The 23,586-nt window shown below is 43.4% G+C and overlaps 2 protein-coding genes across 2 annotated transcripts in view; one reads left to right on the forward strand and one right to left on the reverse strand.

The window, feature by feature from the left end:
- The window catches only part of mpp1 (MAGUK p55 scaffold protein 1), a 14,558-nt gene extending 3,271 nt beyond the window's left edge, over positions 1-11,287 (reverse strand). Inside the window, exons 1-6 of the mRNA XM_080014405.1 lie at positions 10,985-11,287; positions 5,812-5,940; positions 5,585-5,663; positions 4,471-4,556; positions 4,307-4,375; positions 2,428-2,624 (exon numbers count right to left, since the gene is read on the reverse strand). Coding sequence (XP_079870531.1) covers positions 2,428-2,624; positions 4,307-4,375; positions 4,471-4,556; positions 5,585-5,663; positions 5,812-5,940; positions 10,985-11,107 — 683 coding nt within the window. The 5' untranslated portion in view covers positions 11,108-11,287. The remainder of the gene's footprint in view (positions 1-2,427; positions 2,625-4,306; positions 4,376-4,470; positions 4,557-5,584; positions 5,664-5,811; positions 5,941-10,984) is intronic.
- A 2,362-nt stretch (positions 11,288-13,649) lies between these two features.
- tmlhe (trimethyllysine hydroxylase, epsilon) lies at positions 13,650-23,458 on the forward strand (the record flags this gene model as incomplete). Its single annotated transcript, XM_080013613.1, has 7 exons — positions 13,650-13,785; positions 14,118-14,294; positions 19,427-19,706; positions 20,026-20,145; positions 20,349-20,585; positions 22,344-22,482; positions 22,585-23,458. 7 exons carry the CDS (start codon positions 13,650-13,652, stop codon positions 22,714-22,716), a joined length of 1,221 nt encoding a protein of 406 aa, XP_079869739.1. The 3' UTR covers positions 22,717-23,458.
- Positions 23,459-23,586: the final 128 nt, after the last annotated feature.

The raw sequence follows: 23,586 nt of genomic DNA on the forward strand, positions 1-23,586 counted from the left end.
TTCCTAAAGTACCTACCTACCTGCTAAAGTATCTACCTTCCTAAAGTACCTCCCTGCCTGCCTAAAGGACCTACCTACCTACCTAAAGTACCTACCTACCTACCTAAAGTACCTACCTTCCTAAAGTACCTACCTACCTGCTAAAGTATCTACCTTCCTAAAGTACCTCCCTGCCTGCCTAAAGGACCTACCTACCTACCTAAAGTACCTACCTACCTACCTAAAGTACCTACCTTCCTAAAGTACCTACCTACCTGCTAAAGTATCTACCTTCCTAAAGTACCTCCCTGCCTGCCTAAAGTACCTACCTTCCTAAAGTACCTCCCTGCCTGCCTAAAGGACCAGCCTACCTACCTAAAGTACCTACCTACCTAAAGTACCTACCTACCTACCTAAAGTACCTACCTTCCTAAAGGACCTACCTACCTGCCTACACTACCTACCTACCTGCCTACAGTATCTAGCTTCCTAAAGTACCTACCTACCTGCCTAAAGTACCTACCTACCTAAAGTACCTACCTGCCTGCCTAAAGTACCTACCTTCCTAAACTACCTACCTGCCTAAAGTACCTACCTGCCTAAAGTACCTACCTGCCTGCCTAAAGTACCTACCTACCTGCTAAAGTATCTACCTTCCTAAAGTACCTCCCTGCCTGCCTAAAGTACCTACCTACCTACCTAAAGTACCTACCTACCTACCTAAAGTACCTACCTTCCTAAAGGACCTACCTACCTGCCTACAGTACCTGCCTACCTGCCTGCCTACAGTATCTAGCTTCCTAAAGTACCTACCTACCTGCCTAAAGTACCTACCTACCTGCCTAAAGTACCTAACTACCTGCCTAAAGTACCTACCTACCTGCCTAAAGTACCTACCTACCTGCCTAAAGTACCTACCTACCTACCTAAAGTACCTACCTGCCTGCCTAAAGTACCTACCTGCCTGCCTGCCTGCCTGCCTAAAGTACCCACCTGCCTGCCTAAAGTACCTACCTGCCTGCCTAAAGTACCTACCTGCCTGCCTGCCTGCCTAAAGTACCTACCTGCCTGCCTAAAGTACCTACCTGCCTGCCTAAAGTACCTACCTGCCTGCCTGCCTAAAGTACCTACCAACCTGCCTAAAGTACCTACCAACCTGCCTAAAGTACCTACCAACCTGCCTAAAGTACCTACCTGCCTGCCTAAAGTACCTACCTACCTGCCTAAAGTACCTTCCTGCCTTCCTGAAGTACCTACCTGCTTTCCTGAAGTACCTACCTACCTAAAGTACCTACCTACCTACCTGCCTGGCTAAAGTACCTACCTGCCTGCCTAAAGTACCTACCTTCCTTCCTGAAGTACCTACCTGCCTTCCTGAAGTACCTACCTGCCTAAAGTACCTACCTACCTACCTGCCTGGCTAAAGTACCTTCCTGCCTGCCTGTCTGCCTGCCTGCAGTACCTACCTGCCTGCAGTACCTACCTGCCTGCCTGCCTAAAGTACCTACCTGCCTGCCTAAAGTACCTACCTACCTGCCTGCCTGCCTAAACTTTAGGCAGGCAGGCAGGCAGGTAGGTACTTTAGGCAGGTAGGTAGGTACTTTAGGCCCTAAAGTACCTACCTGCCTGCCTAAAGTACCTACCTGCCTGCCTAAAGTACCTACCTGCCTGCCTAAAGTACCAACCTACCTGCCTAAAGTACCTACCTGCCTTCCTGAAGTACCTACCTGCCTAAAGTACCTACCTACCTGCCTAAAGTACCTACCTTCCTGCCTTCCTGAAGTACCTACCTGCCTTCCTAAAGTACCTACCTACCTAAAGTACCTACCTACCTACCTGCCTGGCTAAAGTACCTACCTGCCTGCCTAAAGTACCTACCTGCCTTCCTGAAGTACCTACCTACCTAAAGTACCTACCTACCTACCTGCCTGGCTAAAGTACCTGCCTGCCTGCCTGCCTGCCTGTCTGCCTGTCTGCCTGTCTGCAGTACCTACCTGCCTGCAGTACCTGCCTGCCTAAAGTACCTACCTGCCTGCCTAAAGTACCTACCTGCCTGCCTAAAGTACCTACCTGCCTGCCTAAAGTACCTACCTGCCTGCCTAAAGTACCCACCTGCCTGCCTAAAGTACCTACCTACCTACCTAAAGTACCTACCTACCTACCTGCCTGGCTAAAGTACCTGCCTGCCTGCCTGCCTGCCTGCCTGCCTGCCTGTCTGCCTGTCTGCCTGTCTGCCTGCCTGCAGTACCTACCTGCCTGCAGTACCTACCTGCCTGCAGTACCTACCTGCCTGCAGTACCTACCTGCCTGCAGTACCTACCTGCCTGCAGTACCTACCTGCCTAAAGTAACTACCTGCCTAAAGTACCTACCTGCCTGCAGTACCTACCTGCCTAAAGTACCTACCTTATGTGGTTCATATGTCAAACAATACGACTGCTCCGTGTACCATTCTTGGAGTTCTGGGGAGGGGATGAGTCCTGCGTAGTTGGCGGTGCAGCGCTCCACTCGGCCCTGCCACCAGTTGGGATCCTGCTTGTTGATAATCTGGATGATGTCGCCCGTTTGGAACTTCATGCCGGCCTCTTTGCACGGAATGAGCTCATCCTTGGCCGGATCGTAGTCAAACTGAGCCCTCATGTACATCTGAGAGCACGGAGAGATTGTTCACATAAGCCTCACGTCCAAAAACAATACTAATCTGCAACACACGTCACCCATTTTTTTAATTGGATGATTATATATGTGTGTAACAATAACACACACACACACACACACACACACACACACACACACACACACACACACACACACACACACACACACACACACACACACACACACACACACACACACACACACTAAAAAAAGGTTTAAAGGAAATGTTAAAATACTAAGATCTTGACACAGTTAAGTAATAATTTTGGACTTTTTTTGTTAATTACATCTAATCTAAATAAAGCTTGATTGAATCCTTGATGCTGTCCAGCCTCTTTCCATAACCTGTACCACCAACTTTTGGACACAAAACATTTGAGTCGGTGCTCTTAGGATCAGTCAAGTACCATCTGATGAAGACGTGAGTATTGCCCTTTAGAGCATCATCAGGTTTGTATGAACGTGTCTAGGTAGGTAGGCTAGCTAAGGTTAGTTCCTCGATTACTGGTTATTTCTTCTATATTTGTGTCATCCCACCAAATTGCCTCCAGTCAGAATAGTACAAAAAAGAAAGAAAAGGTGGGTTTTTTTGTACCTGCAATGGAGATTTGGGGTTCTCACAAAATATAATTAGTGGGTTGAATTAACAAAAAAGTATTAGAATTATGTCTAAATTAACTACAGGTCTTAGATGAATCTGCCATCGCTGACCACACAGGCAGCACCTACTGCAATTATAAACTGGAAATTGGTGAATATTTTTTTTTCATTATTTTTCATTAACATTGAGTTAATTTTTACTTAATAAAGTCAAATTCGAGAAGAAAATATGTTTTGATTGCTTGAATAAATGTTGCCTACTCAATGTCGGCTGTCGGCAGCAGTTGTGGTGCGGCCAGGAGATGGCAGAATGAAACACACTCACATGGCGTTTCAAGTCTAATCAGAAAATCTAATAAGAGATCTTAAAGGACCATGCCAGTGTCAAATTTAATTTTAGCCCGTTTACCAGTCAGAACACACCTTCTACATCTTACCGTTACCATCTCTATACAGCAGAGATCATTTTAAGGATAATTATAATTGTTGAAGCAATAGCACTTCAGCCTTTTCAAATGAAATTAACAAATACAATATCCGGTAATACGGTAAGTCCCTTTTACAAATAAATAAATAAAGTAAACGTAACCAGAAGAGAGTTTTAAGGAGGGTTTCTCACCATATCAAAAACTGAAAATAGAGACCGCACAAAACTATTGAAAATTCATCAAGACAATGGTCAAGGCTCATGTAAAATGTGTGTGCCGACTGGTAGACGGGCTGAAAACCCGACTGGGACACCGGGCCGGCTCTTCAACATATGTTCTATAGTCACCTGCGTCGCTCAGTGAGTGACAGAAGATTCACGTGATGAAGAACAAATTCCTTTTAACAGAAGAGTTCAAAGAGGGGTTTGGTGGAGGAACCAAGGAACACCGGAACGGTTGACAAGCCTCTTAACATCCGCCATCGTCCATGCAAATCAATTCAACTTTCGCACGGCGACTAAACGTAACGTGGGCGTCCACACAAACAACCCAAATCGACAAAACTAAAGAAGGAGCAAATGTGCCGAGGGCGTCGGCCCCGTTGAGACGGGACGCAGGACGGAACCTTCCTGCGAGTCTTACCTCACAGGCCCGGGAGCGGCTCTGCACGTTGGGAATGATCTTCATAGTGACCACTCCATTGGTTTCTTTCTGTGGGTAGATATGGACGACAATAACGTCAACCACACACCTGGACACTGATACAGTTTAACGGCTGGAAGACAAAGAGTCAGTTTGAAATATACCAAAATCTTTTGTAGCTGGTCGACAGATTGGTTGGTCACACTTTTTCCATTGATCTCTGCTATTTCATCGCCTTCATGCAAGGATCCTGGAAAGGAAGGGAAAAGGTGTTGAGACGAGGGAGAAAAATAAAATGAATGAATGAATGAATCCCCAGGGATGAGAAACCAATGAAAACCATGTGGTCGCTATCGCAAAAGAGTCCGATTGTGGCCCCTGAAGACACTTTTCAGGCCGCTGGCCAGTAGTCTGGCCAGGTGGGGCGCTTCTTGATGACGTCTTTTGCTCTTGGCTAAGTGCAAAGAGCAAATTTGGTGGAGCCTGCGCTCCAGCTGGTGGTGTGCAATGCAAACCTGGATGTTGAAACGTTGCACTTTCCAATGGAATTCTGGGACTTGTAGTGAAATGATATAATACCGCAGATCGATACTTGACTTATTATTGAAAATTGAAAATATAAATTTCAGTGAAAAATCCACCAAACAAAGACGATCTCATGGATTTCCACTTTAACAAACGGTAAATGACATGACCCATCTTTTCTTACTGGCATCATTTTTGTGGCTTTAGTGCCTCGCTCAAGGGCACAGCGGTCAGACACATTGCTGTTTAATGTCCATATCACCAAAATAACCTGCTTGGGCGATCTAAGCTGGTTTATGCTTCTGTGAAGCTACATGTCAACGTCTCTGCGGAGCTCGTCATTGACGGGGTTATGGGTCGTTCGCAGAGGAGCCGACACACACACCTCCCAAATCTCAACAACTTGTTGTGCAATCCTGCGCGCACGGATTGGTCGATTGTCCAACTTCCTGTCAGGAGGTGGGTTCAAAACGGAAAGGGAAAGTTAGCAGATCAAGAGACTCGCACATGAGGTTCCAAAGCGGATTCTTATTTGCATATCCATATTTTTGGGTTGTAAAGTTTTTAAATTAAGTTCGTTACACCCCCCCACCACCCCAGAATTCTTCTATGAAATATGTTTTCTGTGCATGGTGGTTCCATCAATGTGACACCGCCCCCCGGTGGACACCTCACATTCTACACAAAATCCGTACAGGTACAATAGCAATCAGCCACGCCCACGACACAGAAGCTTCGTCCTCGGGTCCGTACCTTGTCTGTGGATCATGCCCCCGTGCAGTATCCTGGCCACCGTGCACCTCTGCTTGTCGTTCAGTTTCAGAGTCACTCCCTGAGGAAAGGCAAAAAAAAAAAAAAAAAAAAAAAAAAAAAATCGAGAAAACGACAAATCACAACTCTGCAATTATAACATGCAAAGACGTGTGTGTTTGCATGGGTGCGTGAGGCTGCAGACGTGGAATGAGGAGGGTGGGTTTTACCATGGGCTCAGAGGGATTCTTCTCAAACTCCACTTCCTTCATCTTTGTTGGCTCCGAGCCGTTCATGTGAGCAGCGCTGCCGTTGCTGAACACCTCGGCACCTCTGCTTTCATAGGTCTGCATGGCCGCCTGTCAAAAGAACCGCATTGGAGTTCATTGTTCATTATTTGGGCATTTCCCTGCCTTAGAATGCAGAATTGAGTCTTTTTCCCGAATGCATCCCAGCAGTCATCAGTGTTTCACGTAGTGTTTTAACATATGTTCAGGGTTGAAAATTAATCTAATGTTGTAACACCTCATTAACCTTGCCTCATCATATGGTCCATCTGGTCCATGTGGTCATGGAGACCATCACCAGTAGTAGGATTATACCGAAGAGAAGAATTAATGCGTGGGAGTAGAAAAAAAGAATCCTCTGTGCGAAACTTAACACTATAATGAGCAAATAACTTGAAACGCAATATGTGAAAAAATAAAATAAAATCACATTTCAGTTCTATGGTCTAAATTCTAGCAGCTCTTCAATATCCTACTACAGCATGTTTTTTAGTCATGTTAAAGGTTTAGATTTAATCTATGGGGGCCTACTCTCACAACACATAAAAACAACCTACTGTCATTTTCTCATTCGTGTTTATGCAAAGTTAACCAAACAAAGAACTCTGTCACACAAAACCTGTTTCCAAAGCGCTCTGAAAAGCTTAACATTACTATTACATTACTTTAGGCAGGTGACTCAAACCATTCTATGGCTGTGTATGGGCAAGGTACTGTGCCGTACATCCACATGACTAATCCTCGTTTCTCATATATTTGTGTGAAAATAATCTTCTGAAAGCACTCCCAATTGTCACCCCAAAAATGACACCCTTGGCCATAAAATTTTCATTTCTATAGAATGACTCCAGTTCTCCCTCTGGTTCCCTGTGGAACCTGACAAAGGTTTTGTCACATTTTTAAAAAACGGCACAAGCACTGATGACTGATCACATCTCACACAGAGTACTATGGATCTATACAGTCAGGACAGATGTGCAGATCGCGGATACGGTGCCGAGTCGAGAGGTAAAAAATGTGCTGTGAAATGACATCATTCAATATGGTACGTAGTCCGAAAATATTGCGGTGGTGGACTCATGATAATGTCATTACTTCAAGGGGGGAAAAAGGTCAAGTTGATTATATGAGCTGGACAAACATGTACATGTTTTACATGTACATGTTTGCAGCACGGAAGCAGTCCAGTCAACAAGTTGTTTTCCTGTTGTAATACGATCGCCATCGTTTCCCAGCAATGAGCTGGGATAAATAGCAAGTCATGCAGTGGCTCAGTAGCAGGCACAACTATTTGGACATTATCCCACGGTAAACAGATTCAATCAAATCCTCTGGTGGGGTCTGTGCCATGATCTTGATGCACTGAGTGGGTCTGGATAATTCAAAAAACAAACCCCATTTTACACACACACACACACACACACACACACACACACACACACACACACACACACACACACACACACACACACACACACACACACACACACACACACACACACACACACACACTTTTTTTTTTAAGATGCCGCCTAATCTAGAATGCAATTTAGGGTGTAGATATGGTGATGGTCTGTGATCAACAGCTCCTTCCTAGACCAGACATCAAATAAACAAGTCTAATTACAGGATACAAGCAGCACCATTTTCCCCAGACACACAGTACAACCAGAAAGATGTTAAAGGGGAACTCACCCCCCACCAACCCCACCCATCCTAAACCTCTACTGCTCTGCTGATCCTCAGGGTGGATGAGGAAATCACAACAAAAGAAATAGTCAATGTCAAATCTAATGGTCAAAACAGCTGAGACCTGCAGAGAACCGTCCATCTGCAACAACTGGACGCTGCTGGGGACACGCCTTTGCATTAGGCAGAACTGGCACTCTGTAGGGACGGAAACAGCGTTTCCAAGCTCAAATCTTCTCATGGGAGGTTTCACACAGTTGCACGGGGACTCCTTTTGGCAGCTGACTTGGACGTGACATGGACGCTGCAGGAGAAATTGTGCACACTTCTCAGCTGTCCTGGAAAACCCCCAAAGCATGGCTTTGTACTCGCTTGGAATTCTCTAAATAAGTAGTAAACAGCAAAGAGTAAACAGCAGCGTGTGTAACGTTTGCATCACAAAGTAAAATCCATCTCCAGGAAGCGTTAATACTCAAAGGGTCAACTTGTTCAGTGATGCAACTCGTGAATATTTTTGTTTTCATTTTCAGACCACAGATTTCCAGTAAAATAAGGTAACAAGGTATAAAACAAGGATAAATCTATGACACACCATGAGAAATTCCTTAAAAATAAAAATGCACTTGGCAGAATAAACTCATTCTGATTCTGATAAATGATTATAAACACGTTATCTGAAGACAGGCATTTTGAAAATCCTTAGTCCAGCAGTCCAAAACGTGACTTTTCAATTAAAGTACAGAACAAGCGTTAAGCTGATGATCTGGCAAAACTTTACTCAAGCCCTTCGTTAAAATAAAAGCTTCTTAGTGCCCAAGCAAAATAACAAAAATATATATATTTTCACACTATAGTATTGAAAAAAGACTGCTATTAACATTTGGATCAAGTTGTATAGAGCATATTATAAGTTTTTTTTACATGATATCTTGAAGACAAAAATTAATTGAATTTAGAATCTGCCAGATGATTCCTGCCCTTATCTGGTTGAACTCATCCCACACCGCTGACAGTAACGTGGGTCAACTGCTGGCGTCTGAGAGCGCTACAGTTTGACGTGCTATGTGACAAAAAAAAACAAAAACAGCCAAAGGCGTGTCAAAATGAGACGCTGAACAATGGAGGGCCCTGGCAGACAATTCCCCTGCGTCTCAGCAGAAAAATGTGTTCCCCTGCCGCTTCCTGAGTCAACAGGATCGACATCAGCAGAGTCTGGACGGATAAACGCGTGATTACGACGGCCAAATAAAGGTTGGCTTCGCCGACTCCTGGGGCTGTGCCCCCCCCCCCGCGTTGTTTTTCAACATGAGATTTCCCGGATGGAATAAATGCTGAACAATGACAACTGAAAACCTCAGCAGCGAAGACCCGACGGAAAGTTTGTCACAGACCGGGTTCTTAAAAAAAAAAACTAAAAAAAAAACCCAACATAATAGGCAGGTTTTGTGGTCAAAAGGAGCAGAATTATCTAATTTGTTTGATTTTATTAAGGTTTTATTCACTTTCATAAATTGAGATCCATCTGGCTTTAAACATATTTTTTAATCATAACAGAGAAATGTGGCTAACCAATTCCTTCCTGTCTTCTGCTCCTTTATGAGTTAGAACTCTATCTTTGATGTATTTCAATCTGGGTTCAGCCACCACAACTCAAAGTTATGAATGATGTTGTGTGCCAGAGTTCAGCTCTTGATCAATTTTACCAATCAAATCCAATTTTCTCTGTTACATGTTTTATCTGGTATTCCCCAGGGTTTGATTATGGGCCCAATTCCTTTCAGTCTTTCCATGCTGCCCTTGGCACGTTATTCCTAAAGATGACGCGTACTACCTCTGTTATACTGATTGCACTGAGCTCTATTTGCCCTTGGAACATAATGACCCGGCCGGCCTCACAAAACCTGTCTCATTAAGATAGCAACATTGGATGCCACGAAACTCTGGGAAAGTAAAAAGGTTGCAGTTTCTCCAAGGGGCCCACCAGACCATATTGAACTGATCCAGAAGGACCTTGGAAATCTCTCTTTAAACGAACAGGAACCAAGAGAAGAGGTCCTATTACACCCAGTTTAGCCTCGCTGCATTGACTCCTTATAAAGACCTGTTTTTAAGATTTTACTGATTACATTCAGCAGAACTAAACAGTTTAGCCTAAGATTGGGTTTCAGAAATTTAAAACCCATTTACTTGTTATTATTTAGAATGTGTAATCTCTCAGTTTGTCTTCATTGAGGGACTCGTGATAAAACGGAATTATCAATTATGAGATTACAATGACAAGACTACAATTATGCAAGGAAAATATGAATTTTGTGTGTCGTGCGTGACACAAATATTCAGTAAAGCAAAATCACAGCTCACGGTACTCAGTAAGGTCATTGTGATGTGGCAATAGAACACCACATCATAAATGCTGATTTCACATATCAGCACTTTGAGGAACAGTGGAATGATGACTGCAGCTCAAGGTTACTAAGGTGTAAAGTGCTGATGCCAGCAAAAGCCGTCTCCTCACGCGGCTACTCCACATGTCTATCAGAACTTATCTGCTGACTATTCATATTGAGACAGGCTATAAAAAAAAAATAGAACAAACTACCATTACACATCCAGCCAGGCTTTTGATAAGGTCAGAAAAGGCAGAAAAAGTTAACGCTGCAATGAATAGAGTAACTTACTCATAATGAATATGAAAAGCTGAAGTTTGGCTCTTCCCAATTATGGCTTAAGTAACACTTATCCGATGTTGAATAATTTTGATTTATGATTCATGTATTGCTTCAATAACAACTACTCCTTTATCTGTGCCCTCATTAAAACTCATGAAAAGAAGACGAGATTCCACATGATCATTATCATGCAAAGCAGTACACTACATAACCCCTTCACGTGCCTACAGTAGGCCTCCACTGATTGGATAGATAGAATAAACTGGTCAAAGAAAACAAGCATTTGATTGGACAGAACAGTAATAATACTAATCAAACGTTCAATTAATAATACTTTGCTACAGTTTGTGATGGATTATATATGGATATTTTTAAATGTATAGGGGCAAATCTAAAAAAATATGTCTTTGTTTATTTTTTTAATATATATAAATAAATAACCTAATCCAAAAAAGCCAACATCGAAATCACTCGAACTACTTGTTTTCTACCTGGCACAGCTATTTGGAAAACAATACATGTGACAACGTCTACCTGCAGCAATAAAACATGCAGCTAGCGGCTGCGAATGGGAAGCGGTTTACATTGCTTGACGGGGCAGGTCCAGTTTTATCACTATTTTAAGAGCTCGCACTGTGAGAACACTGCCAGAAAGAAACCAGGGGACATTTTGCTGACGCCCCGGAAGAAAGCGTGCACAGCAACAACATGTCCAAAAAAATGTACAAAATAAAATGATAATAAAAAGGCGCCGCTACCTTCTCAGCCCTGGGCTTGTTCTGCAGCAGCTGCTCCAGGTAGAGGTCCGACAGGGCCGTGCGGACGCTGCTCAGCGGCTCCAAAGTGGCGGCGGGTTCATTTTTATTGGATTTTAACGTCATCTTTACCTTGACGGCGTTGAAAACAACTCGAGCCCTCCCAGTTATGGCCTCCTTGGTCAAGGTCCGCAAGAGCCGAGATAGTGCAGTTAAAAGGGAACGCAAGATAAGGCCTCGAAGGTGCTGCGACAGGGTGACTGCGCCGGGTTAAAGTCCAGGGACGACGCGCGGCTCGGGGCTGAGCGGGCACGTCGACACCCCGCTGGCGGAGGGGGCGGGGCCCGCTGCAGCGCTCCGACAGGGCGTATTAGGCTGCGTTCAGTCGACGTCGTAACTCGGAAAAACCAAGGTGGGGAACGGCAACAAAAAAATAATTGGCGTCGGCCACGCGGGGCGGGTCGCTCGGACGCGAATTTACCGAATAACACACCTGCCGTCGCAGAGATAGGGCGCAGAACATCGGTGCTGGCGGACAAAGTTCCCTTTGCATTGATGTTTTTTGAAAACACGACTCACGTCCGCTAAACTACTCGGGTTTAACTGAGTGGATAGATTGAATTTAAAAAGAAGGTCGAAATGACTCCAGTTATAAGTAGTTAGATAGTAGATAGAATGTAGTAGTTAGAATATGTGCTCATCCTCTATAACATTTGCTGCGGACGTGAATGACTTCCCGAACAGATGCAATGGAACACATTTAGTTTGGCTATGAACCGCGGGGGAATTACTGAGTTCCTATTGAACGCAGCATTAGAGATACTTCCGGATGGGTCACCGAGGAACCGGAAGTGGGGTAACGCCGTAGAAGTCAATGTTGAAAAGTCCACTTGACTCCACTTTAGATACTGCCTCAAATGCCCGCCCAGTGTGTGTGTTTTAACCATATAACAAGTTGACGTTGTTTTTAACCAACATATATGTCGGTCACCGTTATGATTCCAAAAAAATAACTTAATTCAAGGTGACAAAGTGTTGGCGACTTGTGGATGTTGGCGCATGGGTGTGACGTCACAACTGAAAGCGCCCAAAACACGGTTGAATTCGCCCCCGCATTTTATTTATTTATTTATTATAAAATAAAATAAAAAAAAAAAATATATATATGTTGTTGTTGTTGTTTTTTTTTGTTTGTTTTTTTAACCTGTGCTGTCAGCATGCTGGGCATACACCACAGAGTATTTGTATGCTATTGCATCGAGGACAGAGTTAGTCTGCAAGTAGAGTTCAAGTTCTCAACCTGCAATGCAACTCTTTATTCATTCTTAAATCATCAACAAATGCTGCAAAACTCTGTCCTGTGGACGACCTGTGGCATGACAACAGCACACCTTGTCGTTACATAGAACCACCACCAACCCTCCTCTTTGGAGAACGGTTTTACCATGTTTAGGTCTATAAACAACTAATCACTACTGCAAGAGGGAGAATCACCACAGGTGAGGCAAATAAACATAGAACCAAACAACAACATGTACATGGAAAAACAAACAACATGCACATGGAATGTAAACATACCAACATCAGACGACAACATGTATTGACAAAACAAAAATAGTTAAGTCCAGGAAAACTTGGACAGCAACTGGTCACGTGGCCTCTTCCTGTCATAGTTATGGCAGTAAATGAGGGAGAAAAGGAGAAGGATGCAACCAGGAGGGTGATGGGGTGCGTTCAAAGCAGGTGTGGTGGTGTGTGTGAGGTGACCAACGGTGAATATACATGACTTGTTGGTGTATAAGGTTGGTATTATGTCATGGCGCCTCCAAGCAGGGGAGAAAAGCCTGTATATTTAACTAAATTGAGCTCTTATTGAATCGTGGGGATAAACGCTCTGGGATGTGACATGACAGTTTTATCAGCCAATTAGCATTTCAGGAGTTTTTGAGTTAATGGATATTTGAGAGCTTTGCATCTGAATTACAATAAACATGACAGCGACACCTATGACAGATTATTGTTGAATTACATGAAAACATGGAACGATAGAAGCTCAGTTTCAAATTGTTTTCATATTTGACGGTGTGATATCAAAATGTTTGATGTCTGTAATAGAGTTGTATGTGCTGATAGCGGATTTTCTCATCACTTAAAAAAATGTACTGTAGTAAAATAGCAAGAAATATTTGTGGGGATATATCTCGTTTGTTGTTGTTTTGATATACGCCCCTATTCTGTTTTCATTCATTTGACGACATTTATCTGGTATGACGTGAACGAGTGTTGGTTCTTGGACGTGTTCCCAGTCAGGTCGGTTCACCGACAGCAGAGCGCGTCACTCGGCTCCCGCCGGTTCCCGGTGCAGTGACGAAAGCTTCGACCGTTTTTCAGATTCGGTTCCTGACGAGCCACTCGGCCGGAAAAGAGCCGTGCGGGCGGAGAGACGCAAGATGCGAGCGACGAAACGCCGGGGTCGAGTCGTTGCGGAGCGGCGGGCGGAGCCAACGACTCCTTGTCCGCGACGAGTCGCCTCGAAGAGCCCGCGCGCGGGTCCTGCGTGACGTCACTGAGCGGGCGCACGCCGCGGGGACGCTCGTTCCCGCGGCGTGCGCCCGCTCAGTGACGTCACGGAGCTCAGTGACGCCAGCGTGATTCCGTTCAGGCCGCTATGGCTCGAGCGCTGCTCCGTGCGGCCGGTACCGTGACACCTGCTCCGTCCCGCCGCCTCGGAAAGACACCGGCACGGTGCGGCGACGTGGCGAAGAGGCACCACGCAACCACCAGGCCGAGCGATGATTGTTTTGGTAAGTTTTTATTTCTTTGCCTATTTACTTATTTATGGCCATCCATATATATATATATATATATATCATTAAAAACTATATATACGAAATGTGCCTTATGCACATTAAATATATAAATTAAAAGGCTATGGCAGGGACTAAGTACTAAGTACTGCGTATAGTGTTTAATGCATTTTTTGATAACAACATTATGCATACTATACATTATAGGTCTAAATGTACTGTTACCATAATAAGTGTGCAACAAGAGTTAATAAGAAATAATTACATTTCTATGATGTGGGTAATGCACGGTGGTGTTATGACTGCTGTGATTTCCTTTGCATTTCCAGAGCTCAACTTTGGGGGCAAGCTGATGCACTTTGACTATGTGTGGCTGCGGGACCACTGCCGCTCGGCCTCTTGCTACGACTTCAAGACAAACCAGAGGATCTTAGACACAGCGAGTATAAACCTCAGCATCCGTCCAACCCACAGCAGACTGGATGACGGCCACCTGGTGCTCACATGTGAGGCAGTGGGTTGAAGGCTATGAATGCAGTCGGGCGTAGGGGGGTGCCGAGGACAGAAGACACTGTTAAAGAACTGTTGAGCTTTTCAAACAGACTTTTATCAAACTTACATTGAATGTAATTGAGGCAAATATAGACGTTGGCAGAAAAGTGAATGCATTATTATCATTATATTACATATTTCCACCAAAATAACCTTGAGGGCAAAACCAGGGGTTGGATTTCACTTGTACACGCTGCAAGTCATAAAGATGCAATATGGGATATATGGGTATTTAGTGTTAGCCCTTCTCTATAACAAACCAAGACAATTTAAATAAAGTAAAAATGTGTCCATGTATGGTTGGAAATGCACGTTGTACCCTTGTTCTACTGGAGAAAAAAACACTTAACATCTGGCTTTTATTCTTAGCGGCAAAGGTTACATTTGCCATTCATTCCGACAAACGACTGCAGTAGTCACGGTTATTTATCGGCTCCAGCGCCGATCGGCGGTGATGGAAACGCGACACCCTAACAACACCGACACCGTGCTAATTTTCGCTCCCTTTTTCGGACATTGGCGTGTAAATAGTCAGGAATATCCATGTATCGTTAGATCATTTCATATCCAATTTAGAATCCAAAAGCAGAAGTTATTGAAGTTAACATGAAATGTTTTGAGTGTGGGGGCCGCTCTGTGGGGGCCGCTCTGTGGGGGCCACTTCAGCCACCTGCTGCCAAAGGAGCCGGAGCACCTGCTCAGCAGCCTGCTTTCCGTGCACCAGGCATTGGCCGCTGCCGGTGCGGGCATGGATACTTCATGCTGCTTTCCACTGTTGCTTTCTCCCAATCTCCCACTGGAAACATGACACACCCCTTTCCCAGCGCGTTCATGACGTGGAACGTGACTAAAAAACGATGAAAGGCGTACTCGTCTACAGTGGGAAAGGCGTCAATCGCTTATTTTTAGCGGGTTTACCCGTGTTTAAAAAAACCCAAACACATATATACAGCTAATTATGATGTACAAGCGGTATGAGTCACATGAAAATAATACATGCAGTATGTCGCACAAGTAATCACATCGAGGCCAAAGTACTAAAGTCACCTTTCCTCGGCTCTGTGAACTTTCCTAAGGGGATTTGCCCTATGGGTTGTTAAGCCTTCTCACATAAAATGAAGCTTGCAGTACTTTTAATACTATATCTTATTTAAAGATGGAGCTATGGCTTGGTCATATTTTCATTGTTTTCTCCTTTTTTTATCAATAAATCAAAAAATGTCAAATTAAACTGACCATGAAAATGAAATATTCTACCACTACTCTACTTTCGTTGACAAACAGGCTGAAACAAAACTGTTTTATTTAAACTCGTTTCACCACTTCGAGACTGAGTGACTAGGGTTAGTCACACTTTTGCTCTCCATTATGGATATTGTTAGAACTGACTGCAGGGTTAGAAACTTCCTGCACTTCTCTCAGTTGTGCACATATCATTGCTATGATTAACCAGAGGGCAGATGATTTCCGCTGAGCAAGCTGTTCATTATCTTTTTATTTATTCTTCTTTTCAACCTGTGCTGCCAGCAGGCTGGGCATACGACACAGAGTACTAGGCTACCCACACTAGGGGTGGGTAGCTCAGGAGGTAGAGCTGGTGGTCTAGTAATCTAAAGCTTGCTGGTTCGATTCCAGGCTCCTCCTGCTAGCATGCTGTAGTGTCCTTGAGCAAGACACTTAACCCCCTAATTGCTCCTGATGGCTGCGTCCGTCGCTGTTTGAATAATTGTAAGTCGCTTTGGATAAAAGCGTCTGCTAAATGTAAATACTTGTATGCCATTGCATCCAAGACAGAGTGCATCTAAGGTGGAGCTCAACTTCTTAACCTGAAAAGCCACTTTTAATCATCAAGAACTGTTTTGCATAACTCTGTCATTTGGAACCACCTGTGGGACGACCAGAGCTCAGTGATTCTGTTCTACATGACCAACACCGATCCCCCTCTATGGAGAACCAGCTTAACAAACACCTAATCATCATGACTTCTGCAAGAGTCACCACCCACATGTACCTGGAAAAGCATAGAAACATCAGACAGCAATATGTATTTGATGTTAAGGCGTTCATTATCAAAAGGCCATCATCATTTAAAAAAGAAGTGCCGACTGTATGTGGCAACCGTTTTAGAATTGCTATTTTATGAGGGTCTCAGTATCTTAACTTTTATCTCTCTGTAGTTTTGACTCATGCATTGTCTATTATTTATGTGATTTAAATTTAAAGTGTCTGAGTATTGAGAGAAGCACGATATAAATAAAATGTATTATCATTAGTATAGTTTAATACTAACGGGGAAATAAAGTTAAAGCTTAATAACAGATATCAAGGCGTTCAGGTTCAGGTTCAAGTGAGGGTTCAGGTTACTTCATTTGTACCCCAGGTATATTTAGTTTGCTGGGGGCGAGGCATCGACTCACCTTTTACAATTACAAAATGGCAAAGTACCCAAGGCTCCAATGATCATTAAAGCACAAATTCACTGTGCAAACATTATGAGTAATCAAAAACAGAGGCGGCTATCAGCTGTAACTGTCTGTTGCACAGAGACGCTGGGTTCATCTGTGACTCACCAGACCATTTAACAACTTGATTCACAGAAAAATATAAAACTCAATAATAAAATAAAAATGTGTGTGTGTGTGTGTGTGTGTGTGTGTGTGTGTGTGTGTATATATATATATACACACACACACACACACACACACACCCACACATACACACACTCTCTACTCACAAAAAGTTCGGGATATTCGGCTTTCGGGTGAAATTTCAGGATGAACCTAAAATGCACTATAACCTTTACAGATGAACTTCATTTGACCTTCTCTAAACTTCTGAATGCACATGTCCAACTGTTCAATGTTTCAGTACTTTTCGCACAACTTGCTGTTCTCCAACAAGGAGCTGAACGGAAAAATTCACAACAGGTGTTTCATCCTTGAATGGACCAATAAATGTCCTGGTTCAATTAGAGTTGGTATTTAAAGTCCTCTTCATCATGCTGTTCACATGTTGACATCATGAGAACAAGACCCCACCTAACAACTGATCAACAGCACCTCACCTGGCGAGGCTTCAAACAGGATGTTGTCAGAGGGAAGTGGCCACTGAGCCTAGAGTGTCACAGAGTGTCATCAGCAGCTTGCAACAGAGATACAGAGACTGGAAGAGTCACAGAAAGACATAGAAGTGGACGTCCTTTGGCCACATCCCACACTGATGAGCGCTTCATTGTGAACAGTGCCCTGAGGAACCGCAACCTGCGAGCCTTTGGTGGTGGTGGTGTTACAGTGTGGGCAGGTGTGTCTGGTCAATACAGAACTGTCCTACACTTTGTGAATGGTACAGTGACAAGCCCATACTACCTGAATGACATCATTCATCCAGTCATTGTGCCCCTGCATGAACAACACAGGCCTCATTTCATCTTCATGGACGACAACGCTCCAGCTCATGGAGGTGGCATCATTAGGGAACGGCTGCTGGAGACTGGGGCACCTCAAATGGAGTGGCCTGCACTTTCTCCAGACCTGAATCCCATAGAAAACCTATGGGATCAGCTGAGTGGCCGTGTAGAGGCTCCTAACTCTGTACCCCAGAACCTCAATGACCTGAGGGCCCCCGTCAAGAAGAGTGGGGGGCCAGGCCTCAGCAGACAATAAGTCGACTTGTGAACAGCATGAGACGTCCTTGTCAAGCTGTAACTGATGCTCAAGGTCACATGACAAGTTATTGAGACGTTGACATTTGTTGTTGTGGTAAACCCACCACTGTTGTTGGCCTTTGTTTCAATAAATTGTTTGAGATGAGGAAATCACTATTGTATCTTCTACTTAAATGCTCTACTTTCATCACATCATATCACTGTAGCGTGAACCTTTTACATTTTCCATAAATTTCACCGGAAAGCCAAATATCCCAAACTTTTTGTGAGAAGTGTATGTATATACAGTATATATATATATTTTTTTATATTTATATATATATATAGAATAGGATTTTTTCTTTTTTTAATAACCTTTTGTAATATATTTTTGTGCAGCAATTTTTGAGTGAATCTCAAACACTAAGCTTTTCCTTATCAGTAACAGCTGCTACTTAACATTACATAAACTTAAAGTATTTTATGGATGTATTTTACAGGGTTTAGTGGTGCAGTGCAATGGACATTACACAGTCCAGGACAGAGCACTACAGGCCCAACATTGAACGAAAATGTAACAAAAAAAACGAACAGGCTGATTGTTGGTTGGTAGGTTGGTTTAGTGATATAGATAAATTATAGTATATGTTCTCTCTGTGTTGTGGGACTCTGAACCTCCTTCCAGATGGCACACACTGCACACAGTGCTAATCAGCACGTGGAATACGTGATGGATCGGAGGCTTCTTTCTGCATTAGTCTGAAAGCAAAATGCTCAAACGTGGATCAGAGGCAGAGGTAACGACTACGGTAATATTACTGTGAGAGAGAAATGCACATGATCAATTATGTTAATATAAGAGGATAAAACAGATAGAAGCTTACAAAATGCACAGGGATAACATTTCAATGGGGAATTATAAATAAAATACTCATAAATATATTTTCATATGTGTGATCGCAAACACAAACACAGCTCTCCGTGCGCCCTGATCGCCGTGCACGGAGGAATGGGGCACGACTTGTAGACTAAAATTATTTTCCGCGCATGGAGAGGGTGCCTGGGGACGGAGTCACGGAGAAAGTGTCCCGTTACGCACGGTTTCATTCCATACCCACGTGTTTCTTTCCGTAAGGAGACTTACATTGAAAACACACCGTTCTGGTGCGCCGATGGTGGGCACCCCGTCACTGGGTAGCACATCGTCTGTAGCGTCGGAGGGGAGACGGGTGCGAATCCGATTCGACTGACAAAATTCTGAGTCGGGCACAGCCCTATTTCTATTTGTTTTGTTTGGAGAAACAGGGAACGCGGAGGTCGCAGCTCGAGCCACAGCTTGTGCAGAGGTGCCGGATCCGATCAAATAGGCGCCGGTCCCAGTCTGGGAGGGAGAGATGAAGCCCTGCTCTGATGGACGTGTTTGCTTTCCATTCCTGTTCCCAGGGCCGGATGGCCACGTGTCAAGGTACAGCCTGAGCTGGCTGGCAGAGAACAGCTACGAAGGACAAAGGCAGAGGACCGTACAGCCTCGTGTCCTTTGGAACTCTGACATCTACACAAGCTCAGTTGTGCCGTCTGCACGCTGGGACAAGTTCATGACCTGCGATCGTGAACTGAAAAAATTTGTTCGGAACTTTCTGCTCTACGGGATCGCTTTTGTGGACGATGTCCCGGCCTCGGTGGAGGCCACAGAGGAAGTCACCCAAAGGGTCAGCATCATCAGGTACTGGCCTTCGGTAAACATGGGACTACTTTGATCTTTTTAGGGATGATGTCATCGGGGATGTTTCCAACTTTTAACAGAAATTTTAACATAGGCACTTCAGTTGGAAGTCAACAAAATCAATGATGAGCAGAGGCGTTGATGACATTTGTCCTTTCTACCCATCCTGCAGTTTTGAATCAAGTCTAGAGTCGTATTAAATTAATATCTTTGTCAGAAACTTGAAATGTTCCAGTGAAATGTAAGAAAATACAGATTCCCCTGCTTCAATGAAGTCATAAAGTTGTCTTACAGGTTACATTTGTTATCTATGCACTAGGGAGACGATGTACGGGAGAATGTGGAGCTTCACTTCAGATTTATCGAGAGAGGACCTGGCCTACACCACGGAGGCTCTGGACCGTCATACGGACACCGCCTACTTCCAGGAGCCTTGCGGGTTTGTGCTCATACACACGGCATTTTTAGGGGGCAGTTTATACGTACATAAAGAGATAAAGTGGAAAGTGTGTTTTTGTGTCTGCGGCCATTGCACTTTTCCCCTTTTTAGATTTTCCGACAGCAACACTATCGATATTTTGAGTTCTCCTGTCTTCACTCCTTGCACATACACTGATGTGATTCCGTCCGTCCTGAACGCAGCGTCCAGGTGTTTCACTGTCTGAAGCACGAGGGGACTGGAGGGAGGACGTTGCTTGTGGATGGATTCTATTCCGCACACCAGGTCCTCAAGCAGTCTACTGAAAGCTTTGAGCTGCTTGCACGCGTGCCCATCAGGCACGAATACCTGGAAAAGTCCGAGAGCCACCAGCAGCACATGACGGGCGTCGGCCCCGTGCTGAATGCGTACCCCTGGAACAATGAAGTTTACATGATCAGGTACAACGACGCTCTCTTTTTCAATGGTATATGTATAGTAATTATTTTTTATATATGGTGTGACTCAATATACATTTGTTCACAAAGTGTGAACCTAGAGGTTCCTCACGATACTGCAAGGGGCACAGGAGGGTAAATGAAGTAGCTCAGACTAATATTGATGAATACTCATTGTAAATAAATCCTACATTATACATTCTTTATTAAATAATTGTATACAAGGTTTCATATATATATGTATATATCCGCAAAAGCGTACTTTTTTATTAAAAACTTTTATGTTATTGCTCAACAAAGTATGATAAATCGTATGATGAAAACATGGACCTCCATGTTCTTTTAAATGTTACTGTTACAGAAGAACAAAGAAGGTGTTTCCTTTCAAAGCGCGGTTCAGTAATTATTATCATTTTCAGTAAACCATCTCAGCATGAAATTGCTAACAAGTAAAAAAGTACGAGCAATACTCAAGATGTTTGAGTAAAGCACATTCAGATAGATGTATGTTCTGAATGCCACGGTAAATGTCTGTGTGTATTTTAGATCGAATGGAATAGAAAAAGGAAGTGAGTGAGGAATGTCCTTGTGGCTTGTAACCCCCTTGACCACACGGGGACGCTGTAGGTTTTAACAGTGTCCAACTCCGGTTCAACTTTCCCTTTTTTTTTTTTTTTTTTTTTTTGGTTCTGCCAGGACACACCACCGGCCCGTTCACCACCACAAATGTCAGAAATATGTAGAACTGCGCTTATTATTATGGCCGACTAATAGAGATACAAGACTCGCAAAGGATTTGTGGGTAGCAGCTCTTTTAAATGCCACTGAGGTCGAAGCCACTCCGGCAAAAGAGCGAGCGGGCGGGTGAATCTTCAACCCGCAAACGTAAAATAAATAACTCATCACTGGAAGTCCAACCTCGCTCGCCGTGCATTAAACCAACTCCCTCAAATCAACAAAGGGTTGTAAAATCGACTGGTTTTGGTTTTGGTCTTGGACCACATCCAAAGAAAGTAGAATCCTTCATCGCTATGAACGGGGTGAAAGTTGTTCTGATGAACCCAGAGTTGGTATTCTGTCTTGAACTGATGATTTAGAAATCCGTGCAATTTTGATCTTGCAACACAAAGGCTTATTTCCCTTGTTTATTTTTTCATAAATAAGTGGAATTGTGGAAACGCTTTCACTGCACACCCTGCGAGCTGCCAGGGCACGGATCCATCGTCACTTCATCTCAGCACAAGGAAGATGCATTTCTCCTTGTGAATGTACTTTCTTTAAACGTGCATCGTGCTCCCGGTTGTAACGTGACATTTTCCAGCACAACAACAGGTTTCTGTTTCCATGCACGTTATTGCACAATCACTGTGATGAAACCTTTTGCATGCTTGGATAATAAGGCTTCTTCACATGCATCATGTAGTTATTAAAATGATCTGGAGTCAGTCGCAGGGATATGAGCTGTTGAGTTGAAATGTTTGACTCGTTTTTTTTATAAAATAAGATGTTGCTGTACTATATAACTTATATGTATATATAAAATCTTTGCTCTGTTGCCTATTATCCTGCACTATGAAGCAGAATTCGGTTGAATGATGGCCAGCTACGTCGCAAAAAGCTCTTGCCTCCCCTGCACGCTTCCATAAACTTCCGTACATTTGGAAACGTCACATTTATCCGGGGATTTGTATTTTGGCGGAATTCCGGGCATCTGTGGAAAGTAGAACAGGAATTCCTTATTCTCTTTTCCCCTTGTCACAGGTACAACAACTACGACCGTACGGCGCTCAACACCGTTCCCCACGATGTCGCCAGGCGTTGGTATGAAGCTCATCGGGAGCTGACCACAGAGTTACGCCGACCAGAGAATGAGCTTTGGGTGAAAATGACGCCTGGAAAAGTAAGACAATGTTTTTTTTTCTTCCCTGTTATAAATCTCCAAATGCAAACTTTTCTTATTCCTTGAACCTACTTAAAAAAAAAAATATATATTTTATTTTAGGTTCTCTTCATTGACAACTGGCGTGTCATGCATGGGAGGGAGTCGTTCACGGGCCTGAGGCAGGTGTGTGGCTGTTACCTGACCAGAGACGATGTTCTGAACAAGGCCTTCTCCTTCGGTCTGCAGCCGTGACCAACGTCCATACTGCACATGGAGGCTTTTTATTTTTATTTTTATTTTTTGACTTGCACTGTTCTGTCAACTCCTGCGGTAACACCCAAATTTCCTCCCGGGAATCAATGAAGTGATTTAGTTTAGTTAATGCTATTGCTGAATCAGCAACACAACAAATCAACAACATTCCTGCGTGTACTATACATGCTTACTGTGCACATCCGTGAAATGATGTGTTTGACCTTCAAGTTATCTAGGTTTGTCATCAATTTAATGTCCTTATGTCCTAAATCCGACATGCTTTACTGTATGGGAAAAACCCTCAACGATAGAAAATGATAAATGAGAATCAAACAAGACGGAAGTTGGTGTCAAATCTCTAACGAATCTTTAATCAATTTGGAATTTGAAAAAAAAAAAAATCATAAGATCAATGGAATTGTACAACTTAAGCACCATCAAGCAGCAGCAAAATAATCAATGTTAAAGCATGAGGTGGCAGTAGCCTTAACCAGAAAAAAACAACAACTCAAAATGCTTAAAGTGATTGAAGGAACATTACCTTCTCATTTAGTAACTTAATCAAATGTAACAATATATATATATGTATGTATGACTGTATGTTATGTATTTTTGACTCTTGAAGTGATTTTAGGTTAATTTTGAGGGGTTTTATATTTGATTTCCAGCAAATGACATCTAACAACAATCTGAAGTCCAATTGATTTTTTTTTTTATTTGTCATCATCAGCGTGTGAGTCTCACTTTGAATATGAAATGCAAAATAAATGACTGCCAATGCAAAACAACAACAACAAAAAACGGCTCCTCCTCTTGTGAAAAAAAGACATCATATAATGGAACTTGACTAATGTCCCTTCACTTCCA

The sequence above is a fragment of the Zeus faber genome (genome assembly GCF_960531495.2).
Source record: "Zeus faber genome assembly, chromosome: 14".
Classification (NCBI taxonomy): Eukaryota; Metazoa; Chordata; class Actinopteri; order Zeiformes; family Zeidae; genus Zeus; species Zeus faber.